The sequence below is a fragment of the Tamandua tetradactyla genome, chromosome X (assembly GCF_023851605.1).
Source record: "Tamandua tetradactyla isolate mTamTet1 chromosome X, mTamTet1.pri, whole genome shotgun sequence".
Classification (NCBI taxonomy): domain Eukaryota; kingdom Metazoa; phylum Chordata; class Mammalia; order Pilosa; family Myrmecophagidae; genus Tamandua; species Tamandua tetradactyla.
Window position 1 is genome coordinate 42111269 of NC_135353.1, and position 15569 is coordinate 42126837.

General features: G+C 34.8%; 1 protein-coding gene across 8 annotated transcripts in view; it reads left to right on the forward strand.

Annotated features, from left to right (window-relative positions):
- Nucleotides 1–15569, forward strand: part of THOC2 (THO complex subunit 2) — a 147102-nt gene that overhangs the window by 119968 nt on the left and 11565 nt on the right. For 2 of the 8 annotated variants that reach the window (XM_077146477.1, XM_077146479.1), the window contains exons 23-33: nucleotides 3035–3310; nucleotides 4372–4513; nucleotides 4956–5113; nucleotides 5989–6117; nucleotides 7639–7770; nucleotides 7859–8043; nucleotides 8548–8726; nucleotides 8959–9061; nucleotides 9692–10125; nucleotides 10226–10284; nucleotides 11672–11803. In XM_077146477.1, the coding sequence (XP_077002592.1) occupies nucleotides 3035–3310; nucleotides 4372–4513; nucleotides 4956–5113; nucleotides 5989–6117; nucleotides 7639–7770; nucleotides 7859–8043; nucleotides 8548–8726; nucleotides 8959–9061; nucleotides 9692–10125; nucleotides 10226–10284; nucleotides 11672–11803 (1929 nt within the window). Of the gene's footprint in view, nucleotides 1–3034; nucleotides 3311–4371; nucleotides 4514–4955; nucleotides 5114–5988; nucleotides 6118–7638; nucleotides 7771–7858; nucleotides 8044–8547; nucleotides 8727–8958; nucleotides 9062–9691; nucleotides 10126–10225; nucleotides 11016–11671; nucleotides 11804–15569 lie in introns of those variants that run through there. The other 6 variants (XR_013169547.1, XR_013169548.1, XM_077146480.1 and 3 more) reach the window with 6 other exon arrangements.

Below are 15569 nucleotides of genomic sequence, written 5' to 3' on the forward strand. Positions count from 1 at the left end.
AGCTGTTAGAGTTTACATATCAACTGCCACAGTCTCTCACCTCTCTATCAACTAAGTGTTAATTAATTTAATTATCACTTTATCTCTATTAGCATTATGTAGCAGTTTCTGTGCTACTCTCCCTAGAGGGGAAAAAGGGGGAAAGGGTTAGGCCTTTTCTTACTCTTTACAATCTCTCAATCCAGAGACTTGTTAATGTTCTCTTTACATAGTTATGTCTTGTGTTGTCGCCCCACCCCACAGTAGATCAGTCTCAGCTATACAACAGGGGACCTGATTTCTTGAAGGACTGAGGTGGGAGAATTGCTTCATCTCAGGAATTCTGACCTGCCCTGTGCTATACTGAGAAGTGAACACGCTAATCAGCGATATTGAACCCTAGCAAATAGAAACACCTGGTTACCTGAGGTTGGCTGAACTTTTCCAGGTCAGAAGATGGAACAGGTCATTCATACCAGTAGCTACCTTATTTTTAGCCCAGGTGAAATATTTGTCTTTGTCATTTAACAGATAGAACATCTAAACAAACATTTTTTTTTACATTTCCTTTCCAGGGTTGAGGAGGAAAACAGACAACTGTACAGCCAAGTCAGGGATAAACTGCTTATCCTTAGGCTACATGCCACCCTCTGTAAAGGGAGTTCCTTAGCAACCTAAGGAACCTGGATTCACTTTCTAAGCTGCCCTGGGAATCTTTCTTCCTTTTGCTTTTTGGGTGAAAACCTCTCTTGAAGAGCCTTCGATGGGAGAGTAAATATGTAGGAGTATTGAAGGACTGCTAGGTCCCCTCCAAAACTGACTACCAGCAGGCTGGTATATAATTCAGTCCACAAAACATTGCTCAGAATCTTGGCCCAATAAGAACTTTTTGAACAATAATTAGAAATACAGCAATAACTGTGGATATCAGTTCTATTCCATAAATCTAGTTCTCTAGGTGACTTGAGATATAGAGCTATTATCCCTCTCTGTTTCACTGAAGATGTGAGCTTAAAGTGGGAGTTAAACTGACTTCAGACAAGGGAATATTCATCCTGGGTAAATATGAAGTTTAGCTGTCTTTTCTGATCAAGCCTATTAAACTAATTAGATAAGGACTAGGGGATGCTTAGCAGTAGAAATCACAGATTCAGAACCAGAAGGACTGGGGATACTGGGATTACCATATAAGCCTCTCGCGCCTTTATCCTAATTTTCAGTTTTAATGGTTCAGAGCTAGCTTTGAGACAAGAGACTGAAAGAAAAGCTTTTCCCAGCTCGTAATGTAAATCTTGCCCAAATTAGCTAGCTAGACTGTCTTATACAGTTAGTTTCAGCCACTTCTTTATCCTGTGTTTTGTTAGAATCTCAGCAGATGTCGTTCTTTTTACCTAGATTCATATTAGATACATTCAGTAAAATCTACCTTCAAAAATTTAAAGCTATTTTTAATTCTTTCAAGTCTCTGGTGTAATTGGGACCTCTCTTTCATAACTACTGTTCTTTGTAGCTTTGTAAGTGGGTCTCAGTAGTTATCAGGATGTGCTCTATAAAAAAAAGAGCACAGGGCGGGCCGCGGTGGCTCAGCGGGCAAGAGTGCTTGCTTGCCATGCCGGAGGACCCCGGTTCGATTCCCGGCCCCAGCCCATGTAAAAAACAAACAAACAAACAAAATATAATAAAATAAGAAAAATGTTTAAAAAAAAAAAAAAAAAAAAAAGAGCACAGAAAGTAAAACTTCCTACCTCCAGAACAATTGAAAGACTCTAAGATGTTGCTTGAGATTCCTTCTAGAGCAAATAGTTACTTGGTATGCCTTAATCTCAATGAGCCTGCGAGTGTAGCAGCACCCAGGCGTGGGTGTTGGGTGCGGAGGGAGGAGGCACCTGGACCTTAAGGAATTGAGAATCTTGTGCCTATCATGGTGTATAAGTGGAACCTTTATCCTCTGACCTTCTGGTTCTGGATTTTTTTTTTTTTTTTTTTTACCATTTTTAACACAAACTGAATAAGTACTTTTCTAATGTAAAGGAGATGCTAATTTTTTGTCTCCTTGTGTTAATCTTCAAGGGTGATGTCTAACCTGAACAGATTTTTATGGGCAAGAGGTCTTTCATTCTAAAGAGACCAAAGGAGGAGACCATAGCAACAACTCTACTTTGTGTTATTTTGTGTGTGTGTGTGTGTGTGTGTGTGTGTGTGTGTGTGTGTATATGGTGCTTTTTCTTTTCTTTCTTTGTTTTTTTTACATTTGGTATAAACTAATTTGTGGTCCCTCCCATTATACTTTTTTCATACAGTTAGGTGTGTGGCCTTACTCTGATATTCTTAAGCCAGTCAGGCCAAAGAAGCTGTGGCTTCACTTCCCACATACTTTCGACTCCTTTATACTTAACCATAGCCATTCACAGAAAATTTTATTTGGCTTAATAGTTGAGTTACCATTTGGTCCCAGTTTGTTCAGAATTTTCTCAGTTTTAGCATCCCAGGAAATCCCTCAGTCCCAGCCAAACCCAGACGGTTGGTCACCCTACATAACAGTCTTGTAATGACTTTTTTATAATCTTTCTCTGTGTTGCTAAAGCTTCTTAGTTTGAAAATTATAACAGCTGGCAGGGAGTGTATGTACCGATACTACATTTTATCTGGGTTGACTTGAACTAGTTCCATTCTGCTTCTTTACTACTGTTAAGAACCTCTGTACTTTTCCTTAATTATCTCAAAAGCAAGATTAGAAGCCCTACATGTTTAATCCCTGTCACAGCCACAAGAAGGAGTAGGGTGGAGGGTATGGAGGGACACACATATCCTGTTCAGTTATTCAACTGGTCAGATTTTATAAGAATCTTCTGAAAAATCCTTAGTCAGTACATGGGACTAAAGATTGGAACAGCTGCCAGAGGTGATTTATCTTAAAATAAATGTTGTTGGTAAGAAACCAGAATTCCTATAACAATTTTGAGATTGGTTATCTGATGACTATTTTCATGGTTTTTTTACCATGAAAAGTCAGTGCTATAAATTGTTGTGTTTGTACTTTATTTTTTGTCTGTAGTCAAAGTATGATGAACTTAAAAAATCAGAAAAGGGAAGTAAACAGCAACATAAAGTTCATAAGTACATCACATCATGTGAGATGGTAATGGCTCCTGTCCATGAAGCAGTGGTCTCCTTGCATGTTTCCAAAGTCTGGGATGACATCAGCCCTCAATTCTATGCTACGTTTTGGTCATTGACAATGTATGACCTTGCGGTTCCACATACCAGCTATGAGAGAGAAGTCAATAAGCTTAAAGTCCAAATGAAAGCAATTGATGACAATCAAGAAATGGTAGGTTTTGTTCTAGTAGCTCAAGTATAATAACTTTATGGTATTAATTCAGTGTTATCCATACTATGAAATTGTTTTAGCTCACCCTCCTTAAAGTTATGATCTTGATGTTAGATAACATTTTCTTAGGTGTGTTTAATGATAATCTCTTAATTATGTGGTAGAGGAGCTTGGTGAATCAATGGAAGTTATGATCAATCAAAAGGTATTTGACTTTGCTTTTCTACTGAATACTGTTAGCAACTTAAGGTGATCTGTGTGACTCCAATTGTAAGAGCAGTAGGAGTTCCCAAAAAGAGAATTCTTTAGGAAAAGAATTTATTGAGGAGGTAGGTCTTGAGTTGTGTAGGCCTTGAAGATAGGCCATTGGAAATATGTGCCATTTGTAAATATGGAGGTAAATAAGAAAGCCACTCTTAGGTTCCAGCAAAGGTGTGAAGTAGTCTAAGTTTTAAGGAGACCAGTTTTACTGGACTCAATGGAATTAGTAATGATTCTGAATAGGTAGGATGAGGCCAAATTATGTAGGACATTCAAAGCCAGGTAGAAAAGTAGTGTTGATATTATTAAGGGCTGTTTTTTAGATTTCTGAACAGGAAAGTGATAATAATAACAGGGTACTTTAAAGTCTATTCATGACAGCAATATTAAGGATGCATTTTATAGGAGGATGGTCTAGTGTTAGGCTAAAGACCAGCTAGGTGGCTTTTGGGGGGAATTTTTAATTAAGTTAGTGAGAGCACAGACTATGGTGGAGGTAGTGAAAATACACAATAAGGCTTTTAAACAGTTGTGTTATATGAAAGAGGGAAAAGGAAGAGTCAGCGATGACTCCATGATTAATCATACCAGTGTTGGGAAGGTACCCTATTTTTGATGGGTTATGAAGACTGGATGACTTTTTTTTTTGGATGTGTTCAATGGAAGTAAAATCAGCACATCTAAGTGGACTTACACATCCATGTTGAAGAAGTTATGAAGTATCAACATTTATCTCCCTTTACATTTTTAATTTTTTAATGTGCATATAGTTAGAAAAGTATCTAATTTATGCTTCATAGCCTCCAAATAAAAAGAAAAAAGAGAAGGAGCGCTGTACTGCCCTTCAGGACAAGCTTCTTGAAGAAGAAAAAAAACAGATGGAACATGTACAGCGAGTTCTACAGAGACTGAAACTGGAGAAGGACAACTGGCTTTTAGCAAGTAGGTTTTTGGAATTACTACATTTCTGCTGCTACCAAATTACAAAAGCAAACCTTTATAACTTTGGAGGGTTGAAGTGTGTTCTGTTTGTATTTCAACTCACTGTTCACTCTCCCATTCTTTGGTTATTCATTAATATGGAATCAAGTTCACATGTTCACTGAAGGAACTGATTGGTGATTTTAATTAACTTAAAACTATAATATTGGCAGCTTATCAGTCAAGTCTTCTGTATAAAATCCTATTTCTGGAGAAATTATACATAGAAAAATGATCACAGAGTAAAAATGAAAGTCTTATTCCAGGTATGACCTGGGTGCAAACTCAAGTTTGTGATTTTATAGCATTCGCCTCACTAAAGTTAATATGTTGTCATGTTTAGTGGCCTTGAGGCACTTGAGGAAGAAGTTTACCACTTATTATATTCTTCCCTTACTTTTAGAATCTACCAAAAATGAGACCATCACAAAATTTCTACAGCTGTGTATATTTCCTCGATGTATTTTTTCAGCAATTGATGCTGTTTACTGTGCTCGTTTTGTTGAATTGGTACATCAACAGAAAACTCCAAATTTTTCCACACTTCTTTGCTATGATCGAGTAAGTTCTTTTCATTGCAACCTTTAAAAAACAAATTTCACTAAAAAATAGCTAAACAAAACTCTAGAGGTACTACTATGTATGTGGTTAAAAGCATGAACTCAAGAGCCAAGTGCTTAAACTTGAATCCTTGCTCTACCACTTTCTAGCTGAATGATCTCTGACAAGTTATTTAACCTCTCTGTGCCTCAGTCTTCTTATACATAAATGGGATAATAGTACCTTCTTCATAAGATTGTTATGAGAATTAAATGAGTCACTACACATTAAAGCACTTTGAATAGTGCCTCGTACATAAGCACTCTAGGTTAATATATTAACTCAACATTTGGGTTTATATGTTGTGTCATAATAGGTAGAATTCTCTTCTCCATTCTTAACCCCTTTCCCCCTCAAAAAAAAACACAAAAAGCTTATTTGCACATACATAGAAACAGGGAAGCTATTCAGTATGGTCATATTAGCAGATTTTGAATCTTTTTTTTTCCTTCTTTTTAAGTTACTGTATTTTGTGGCTTAAAAAATGTAATGTCATGTTCCAGCATTTCAGCTGCCTATTCCTAATTTCTATCAGCTTCACATCTGCTTCCTGTCCCCCTAACCTCAGTAGTATCTATGGCTAAGTTTTTGCTAAAGGAGTTATGGCATTATGTTATAGTAATGATAGTTTTGGGGGGTTGTTTTATGAATGTGCTAGTTCTTTACAAAAGCTGTAATATCCAAATATCTCTACAAGTGTGACTATAAAAGGGGAAAATTAATTTGGACTAAATTTACCTGTTTAGTTTATTATGATTTATTATTACATACTGTTTTAATTTTTGGAGTTATTTTAACCTTGATTTGTCTTATTTTTCAATCATTTTTTCCTGTAGGTTTTCTCTGACATAATTTACACAGTCGCAAGCTGTACTGAAAATGAAGCTAGTCGGTATGGGCGATTTCTTTGCTGCATGTTAGAGACTGTGACCAGGTGGCACAGTGATAGAGCCACATATGAAAAGGTATGACTAACAGATATACTTCCATTTTATTTATAATATAATAGCCACTTCCATTTATTGATAAAATCAATAACCACTTCCAGTAATCTCTAGGTTGTTCAGTTTTGAAAGGGAAGCAGATAATGTAATACCTGGATATATCCCAGAATATGTTGTACAGTTAATTAGAAAGTACTGGCAAAGTCCCTTGAGGGACGGGAGAAAAAATACGGAACTATTAAGCTTTACCACGGGGGAAACCCCTGATACTGTCTCAAATAATAGGAACTCCCAAGTCAATAGGCCAAGCCCTTGATCTTGTGGCTTGGTTTTGTGACGCTTATTTCTGTAGGAGAGAACCCAAGCCTACCTATAGTTATGCCTAAGAATTATTTCCAAGAAACCTCTTTTGCTGCTCAGATGTGGCCTCTCTCTCTAAGCCCAGCTCTACAAGTAAAATCATTACCCTCCCCCCTACGTGAGACATGATGTCCAGGAGTGCAGTTTACCTAGCAATATGGGACATGATTCCCAGAGACAAGCCTGGCCCTGGCACCAGGGGATTAACACCACCTTCCTGAACAAAAGGGGAAAATGAAATGTAACAAAATAACTTATCAGTGGCCGAAAGAGTTCAAAAAGAGTTGAGAGGCTATTCTGGAGGCTACTCTTATGCAAGCTTTAGCTAGATATTGCTAATTACCATGGTTTTGCCAAATCCCAACCAAAACCATTTCTGTTATCCCTAAAGAACACCTAGGGCCCTATCTGAGAGTCTACGGAAGTTTCACATACTAAGATTACTTTCCAGAAACTTACAACCTCCAGATGGGTTCCTAGGCCATATAAGTCCTGAAACCCAGAGGGTAACTAGAACATCATCTAGTTACATCCCCCTATTCCATATTGTCAACACCCCTTTCCAACCCAAAAAAGTTAGAAAGGGCATAGCCCAAATGCCCCTAAAGTTGGGAGAAGAATCAAAGGAGAGGAGGAGTTATGACAGAGAAGATATGATGTAACAAATGAGAATGATGACTGAATCATTATGTCAATATTTCTTTTAGTCTCCAGTCTTAGAGCAGCTAGAAGTAAAAACCTAAAATGTGGAACAGTAACCCATACCAAACTCTGAAATCTGTTCTATAACTACTTGTTGGAATGTACTTTGAAATTTATTGCTTTTTTGTATATATATATATTTTTTTCTTTTTTGCATGGGCAGACACTGGGAATCAATTTTTTATATATATGTTTCATTATAATGTTTTTAAAAAGGAAGCTGAGTTTAAGTTATAAAATAGTGTTTACGTGCACAATTCATTCACTATTAAAAATTCCTGTGCTTTTTTTTCAATCTTACCTGAAACTGATATTCCAGATTGATATCATTGAATAAGCTGAACCTTTATGTAAAAACTACCTAACATCCAAATACATGTTCCATACAGAACCATTAATCTAGTCTACTTAAATTTCAGCTTCTGCTGTTTCAGGGTTGCAGAATTTTTCTTTTAAAGTGACAAACATTCACTTTTGTAGGAATGTGGAAACTATCCAGGATTCCTTACCATATTACGTGCAACTGGATTTGATGGTGGAAATAAAGCTGATCAGTTAGACTACGAAAATTTTCGACATGTTGTACATAAATGGCATTACAAACTAACAAAGGTAAAATAAAAAGAATTAAGTCAGTGTTAGGTTTTTTTCCCTTCCTACTTATACCATTATAATATGGATCTTAAAATTTTTGTTTTAGGCATCAGTACATTGCCTTGAAACGGGCGAATATACTCACATCAGGAATATCTTGATTGTGCTAACAAAAATACTTCCTTGGTACCCCAAAGTTTTGAATTTGGGTCAGGCTTTGGAAAGAAGAGTGCATAAAATCTGCCAAGAAGAAAAAGAGAAGAGGCCTGATCTATATGCATTGGCTATGGGGTAACACAATCTTACTTTAATGTGATTTATGAGACTAGTCAACAAAAGGATTCTGAAGACTTTAAAATGTTTTACAGTGTTGAAGTTTATCTTCTGTTTTACTTTAGGAGATTATGGGAGATAATGCGATCATGTTCCCACAGGCTGGTGAGAGTTATCTCTTCTGATTATCAAATTCCGGTCTATACTGGATGATAGTTTCAAAATTCATATATATGTTTTGGTAGGGAGGAAACCTAATTTTACCTTCAGTTGAGTTGTCAGATCTTTAATAGCAAAAAAGGAAAAAGTCAGCCTAGGTATAAGTTTACATTGAAATTTTTATTCAAGAAAGTATCTAGGGCTCTCTATGCAAACTTACAAGAATTTACCGAAAAAATTAATAATTTTTTTCTCTAGAACCAAGTAGCGGTGTGAATAACTTGCTAATTTTATTCTTTTGAAGTCCATATTTGTACTTTTTGATTTGCGTTTGTATATTTAAACACTTTGTGCGACTTTCAGCTACTCTGGGCAGTTGAAAAGTAGAAAGCCATACATGATCCCCGAAAATGAGTTTCATAACAAAGACCCCCCTCCGAGGAATGCAGTTGCCAGTGTACAAAATGGGCCTGGTTGTGGGCATTCTTCATCATCATTAGGAAGTTCATCTAAGTCGGACGAAAGCAGTACTGAGGAGAATGGTATGATTATTTGTAGAAACTTATAATTAATACACTTTGCTTCAAAAAACTGAAATATTTTGTATGATGACAAGTAAAATGCTGGTTTAGTGTATTTTTATTCTGTGGGAAAGAGTATTGAACTATTGAAGTAATCAGCCTATTGTTTCTAATTAATCTCTAATCATTTGCTATGAAATTGTAATTTATTTATGTTTAATGCCTGTTGAATAAAACCTTACCTTTATTTCAGATAAATCAAGGGAGAGACCTCAGTGTGGTGTGAAAGCAGTTAATAAAGCTTCTAATGCCACACCAAAAGGGAATTCAAGCAATGGAAATAGTGGCTCTAACAGGTAAGAACACTGTGCTATATACTAAAATCCTAAATTCTTATGCAATTAATTTCATTAGCCACGAATGGAAAGGAGTGGTAGTTAAGTCATATAAAAGTCATTTATCTTGACTTTGAAATTTTGTGTGTGCCCCTATTTTGATGATGCATTTAACATCCTAATTAAATTTGTATAATATTGAGACTTATTTCATTTGCCCTGCTGGGATATACAGTGGACGATAGCTGATAAAGGATAAAAATATATTTTTAGGGTTGAGTGATTGCTTTGGACTATCTCAATAAAGATAAGCCCACACTAAATTAGACCATGATCCATCCAGCCAAATAATCCATTTCCTGAAAGTGACACCTTTGGTTGTTTTGTGGGATATGTTTTTGGTTGTTACCTTGTTATCCCTAAAGGTTATGACTCTTTATCATTCTTTGAAATTTGCTATTTATGAATTTGTTTTATTAGTTACTGAATAAAGAAGAACTTCATTTTTCCTTCTCTTAAAGTTTCCTTTAGTTTTCAAAGGGCTACCCTTAGTTCTAGGATTTTTTAAGTTGGTAAGAAATCCTTTATGATTTTAAACATGAAAAATACTTTATGATCATTTGTCTTAAAATTTCATGTTTTGTTCTCAAGTAGCAAAGCTGTTAAAGAAAATGAAAAAGAAAAAGGGAAAGAGAAAGAAAAAGAGAAAAAAGAAAAGACTCCAGCTACTACTCCAGAGGCCAGGGTACTTGGTAAAGATGGTAAAGAAAAACCAAAAGAAGAGCGGCCAAATAAAGATGAAAAAGCAAGAGAGACCAAGGAAAAAACACCCAAGTCTGACAAAGAGAAAGAAAAATTCAAGAAGGAAGAAAAAGCTAAAGATGAAAAATTCAAGACCGCCGCTGTTCCCAATGTAGAATCAAAATCAACTCAAGAAAAGGAAAGAGAGAAGGAGCCATCCAGAGAAAGAGATATAGCAAAGGATATGAAATCCAAGGAAAATGTTAAAGGAGGAGAAAAAACCACAGTTTCTGGGTCCTTGAAGTCACCTGTTCCCCGATCAGACATTGCAGAACCTGAAAGGGGCAAGTTTACCTTTCTTTATATTTGTTTACCTTTAAATGTTTTGAAGCAGTGGGAAGTGCAATTATGCCTTATTCTGACTATTTCATTTTGTCCTAACAGAACAAAAACGCCGCAAAATTGATACTCACCCTTCTCCATCACATTCCTCAACAGTAAAGGTTAGTATAGCCTGAGGAAGGCAGCGTCCATATTAGGCTCATCTGTTTGGAATACCAGTGTCCTGACTTCCTTCAAGTCTTGTGCCAAGTATTCACTGGAGCCACTGGAGGTTTCATATTGCATTAGAAAATGAATTTTTTCTATAATGGTGGACTGATATTTTTCCTATTGAGTATTTTTATTATAAAAATAATAAAACTTCAAGGACCTAGCACTAATTTTGTGTAAATAGTGTTTCAAAATACAAGAGAAATTTTACCCAGAAGTGCCTCACTGCTTTAAGCAGGCTTTTTTGGAGTGCAATGGTAGCTACAAGCAAATGAATCTTTTCAGCAGAATGAAGCCTATTTTTCTGCATATATATTGAAGAATATATAGCATTGAAGACTTCTTGGATGATACAAGATTAACAAGATACCTCTGAATTCATGAAGCTTCTTGATGAGCATCATACCGATGTGTGCCTTCTAAGAAGGAGTCTTGAAAGGAGTTCCATTTTAAAGTCTCCTTGGTGATCAGTTCTCCTGTAGTTGTGTATATTCAGTGAGCATGCAGCTTCTGTTGTATCTTCCCTTGGAGGTTTGTTTATACCCATTGGGTTCCCAACAAGTTGAACCTTGCGTTACGATAAGAGCAGATGTGGCATCCAGTCCTACCACCCAGCAAAGAGAAACCCCAGGCATTCAACTGCAGCACAAAATCGTGGGTGTAGCCTTCTTGAAGACTCAGGGTAGCCATTCCTTGCTCCATATTTAATTTTAATTCTAAAGTCATCTAATTTCATGGAATCTATGAATTTACAGTACGTTGAACTTTTAAAACTGTAAGTTACTAATTCTTCATCAAGAACACTGTGGTGGAATACCGTAACTGATTTCTTTTATTTAAATGCCTTTTTTTAATATGGAAGGTGTGAGATTTACCATCACAGGCACTTTGCAAAAATTGTGATTACTTTTTTATATTTTGGTTTTTTGTTAATTTAATGCCACTAAGTTTTCCAGCTAGGATAAAATATGTATATATTTACATTAGGGTCACAAGTAAATTGAAATTTGAAACCTCCCAATTAAAGAAAAACTTTGAAAATACAAAACAATGTTGTTTTTCCACAGTGACCTCCACTATTTTAAACTTTTTGTGGAGAAAAAATGTTTTGCTTTCTTAAGCCTTTTAACATTGCCTCTAACTTAAGTACAGAGCTATGAAAAATGTGGCATTGACATATTTTTATTTCTGAGCAGAGAGTAAGATTTTCGTTTGTTACATTGAGAATGTACAATTTAATTTTTTAGCATTACAATTCCATTATGTGGATTTGCTTTTGTTTTTATTGTTGATATTCATGTGAAATGACATCATGAGATTTATCCTCACAAGAAGTAGCTGGTTTATTTCCAGGTTACAGCCATACTTCCCAAAGTTCCTCTGGGTTCTGAGAACTATGCCAGCTCACCTGTCATCTCCATTCATTTTCTACAGGACAGTCTCATCGAACTCAAGGAGTCTTCAGCAAAGGTTTGAGTCTTTTAAAATCATCATGCCTAAGTGAACCAAAAAATCCTTTATATCATTATTTAGTAGATACCCTAATCCCAGTGAATTTAATAAGCTAGGATGTATGGGGAAAAGTATTCTGCTTACTTAGAATAACCTTTAAAAAATACCAATCACAAACTGAAACAACGAATAACAATGGTTCTTTTTAATGAGATTGTTATAAAATGTGTGTAATGTGGCAACATTTCTTACAATTTCTCTGTGCTTTGCTGTGCTATGCAGTCTCTTTTTATGCTTCAAAATATGGACATAAGTTTAAGGTTTGGGAAAGGAGGTATTGGTTTGTTTTTGGGAACGTGCTAATTTAAAACAAATCTGCCAGGCTATTTTCTGATTGTTTTTAAATAACCCAAAAGATCGAATGGTAAATTGTATGATTTCACATACCTGTTCTAAAAACTGAGCCCATCTCAGTCCATAAAATTTTTTAGCAGTTGTATCATTATATCAGGAAATAAAATTAATGTAAAATAATTATTCCCCTGCAAAGAAATACTCAACTTGATGGTTGTGTTTACATGTCAGTATTAATTCTTACCTATTACTCTACTTTCCTGAATATTTGGCTGCTAAAAGTAATGTGCTGTTTGTGAATTTTATTGCAGAGATCATTTCAGTATTGTAGTTGAATTGTCCATTGTTCATGTTATTTTATTTTTTTATATAAAATTTGTACCCTCCTTTACTTTGATTTTCTACTTTTCTACTTTGCCTCCTCTTATATCTGGTGGACCAATACAAAATAAAAATTTGAAACAGTGCCAGTTGACATTACTAACTGCTTTTAGATTTATATAGCTTTATAATGAAATGTGTGTGGATATCCAGCAAATAAGCACTCATTTTTAACCCAAAGTTGTAGCATTGTTTTAAAAATGCTATATTGATCAACAAAAATTTCAGCTGTCCTTTGAGCGCTTTCTTTTGAAGTAAAAGTTTTTATTGGCTAAATTAAATCTACATTGCAATATAGTAAGTTTTTATAACCAGTTTGGGATGGTGTATGTCATTCATAACCTTCAGTGGCTTGTGTGGACTGGTTGAAATTCATGGGTTAACATTGTTAACTTGTGAGTATTTATTTCCTGAGACATACTTTGAAGCAGTTTGAAACCTGCTGTTAAAGTTAACTGGATTTTCCAATCAGTTTTGAAGATCATGATACCTCACTGCTATGAAAGACTTGAAAATAAAATAAGTACAGGTAAAAAAAAGTAATATCACACTTGGTACTCATAGCAACACTGTGAATATATAGGGCAGTTGATCCTTTCAACAAATAATGGACTAAAAGAGTCCTTGAGACTTTACCAATGGCATACAGTTAGTATTAAAGAGGGACTAAAAGTTTCGTTTAGCACACATTTCAACATTAGTGTTATTTGTCTTATTTTTAAAATTATAATGATTTAAATCAATCTCCTGACCCCCTTTTTAAGAAAAATAGTAATTTTCTGGGAATCTAAGAATACTTAATAGATTTATTTTGCATCTAACCAGAAAATTTTGAATGAATGTACTTCTAAGAAGTATGTGACTCATGCCAATTTTCAATTCCTTAGTGCTTAACGCAGTGCCTGGCAATATCACTAGGTGTTCAATAAATATTTGTAATTTGTTAATTTGAAATTTGGACTTTGGTAAAGCATCCAAAGTAATGGTTTGCATACTAGTTGACATTGCATTTTTATATGTCTGAGAAAGTTTTTAATAGCATGTGAATGCCTTTTGACGTGAAAATTCTTTTACTGGTCTGTGATCTCTAAAATTGATTATCTATAACCTCAGTGTTTCTGAGGTAGCTTTTACTTTCTAGAAGATTAGAAAATTTATATCAAATTTTTCATATTATTTTGTCACTTGTACATATAAAATTCTTCTCCTGCTTTATAGTTTGTCCCTAGGCTTTCACTTTTATTAAATTATTTAGTACTTTCACATACTGATCCATGGTAAAAAAAAAAGCAAAAAACACCTGAAATCAGCTTTCAAAGTAAGATTAATTAAAGGAGGGAAGTTCTAGCTTAGTATCCAAATCTTTTTTGTCAATTCACTCTCCACCTTCAACTTACAATTGGCATATTTCCAGTTTTTGTTAAGATTTGACCTAGCAATCCTAGCAGCTATATTTGATGAAGAAAATATTAAAAGCATGCTCTTCTAACCACACATCTCTGTAATTTAGGAGGGCAGCAATAAAAAGTTCATGACAATTCAGCTTTTAATTCCAATCACCATTTTAAAATAAGGATTTACAACTAAACCTAAGCCTAAAAGTGAGGCTTGTTTTATACATTATAGCCAAAAAAAAGTCAATGTGGCGGTTTCTCTTAAATAAAATTTGGAAATTGGCCAGATTCTTCTTTGGACCTTAATCCCAGTGCCAGGAATAAAAGCAAGTCAAGAACAAAATCCAGTAATGCTACATACAGATGAATTTAATGAATCATTTATTTGGCAAACATGTGTTGAGTACCCACTATTTATACAAGACACTGAGAAAGGTATGAAAGTAGAAAAGACAGTGTAGTTTCACTACCATATTGGAAACCATGTTATGGATAAAAAAAAAAAAAAGACCTGAAATTAATAAGGAATACCTGTCTGAAGAGTTTTTTTTTAAAGGGTAAATATTAAATAATAAAAGCTCACAGGAAAGAGAGTTGAGAGTTCTAGTGCTGATGGCTGTTGAGCAATCAACAGGCAAAGTAGAATTTAAAGAGAATAATGTAGATATAAGTGACCATTTCAGGTGAAGAGGACTTGTGGAAAGGAGCAGGTGCTAGGAAGCAGTGATGGCCACAGCACAGAGTGCATTGGGTTCCTGTGTAGTAGCATATAATTGTGAAAAGATCATGGAAAGCTTAAAATGCTCAGGCTGCTAAGGAGCATCATTTTATTTGGTAGGCACCGAGAGACTGCATGTTTTTGTGAAAGAGAGTATTGTGATCACAGGGAGAAACTAGGAATAGAATTGGGGACATTTCTAAACTAAGAATTTCTGATTGTATATGAATTGTGTTATTTAACTCTTTATGTCAAGAATGAAATACTTGGACATTGATGCCAGAAGTCCTAGAAAAAAATTTTCAATTTTTTTTGCAATACGGAATTCAAGTTAAGCAGAGTTAAAAACTTCATTATTACAGAGGCCTTGTATGTGTGTGTGTTTTTATTTGTAACCATAAACCCTTTTTTCTTTTATTGGGAGAAATTAAGCAATACTTCCCATAGGCAAATCTTCTTTGAGTATTACAGTAATATATTTGTTTTATCAGTTTCATAAGTAAAATTATCTTAAGATATGAATAAACCTCAAATTAGAAAATATTTAACTGTTGTTTAAGGCATTATACCCAGCAAGAGTACCTTTTGGGCAAGTACTTTTATGACTGTTTCTCATTCTCTTGCTCTTTGTGATTAATAAACATTTTGTCTATTTCAGTTGATCAACTTTTAAACATTGACATTTTAAAGATCTACTTCTGCATTGCTATGGTAGTATTTCTAAGCCAACTGAATTGAAAATGTTTGGTGGTATTAAAAAATAAGTGTTACTTAATTCTCAAACTGATGATCTTCTTTTTTTCATGTATTCCTTTGAATACTACATGATTTCTTCGTGTACAAATATTTGACTTTTGACTCACTATTCTATTCATTCCTAAGGTATATCTAGAATTGTGTAGTTATGTAATGAGTTATATTCAGTATATGCCTAATA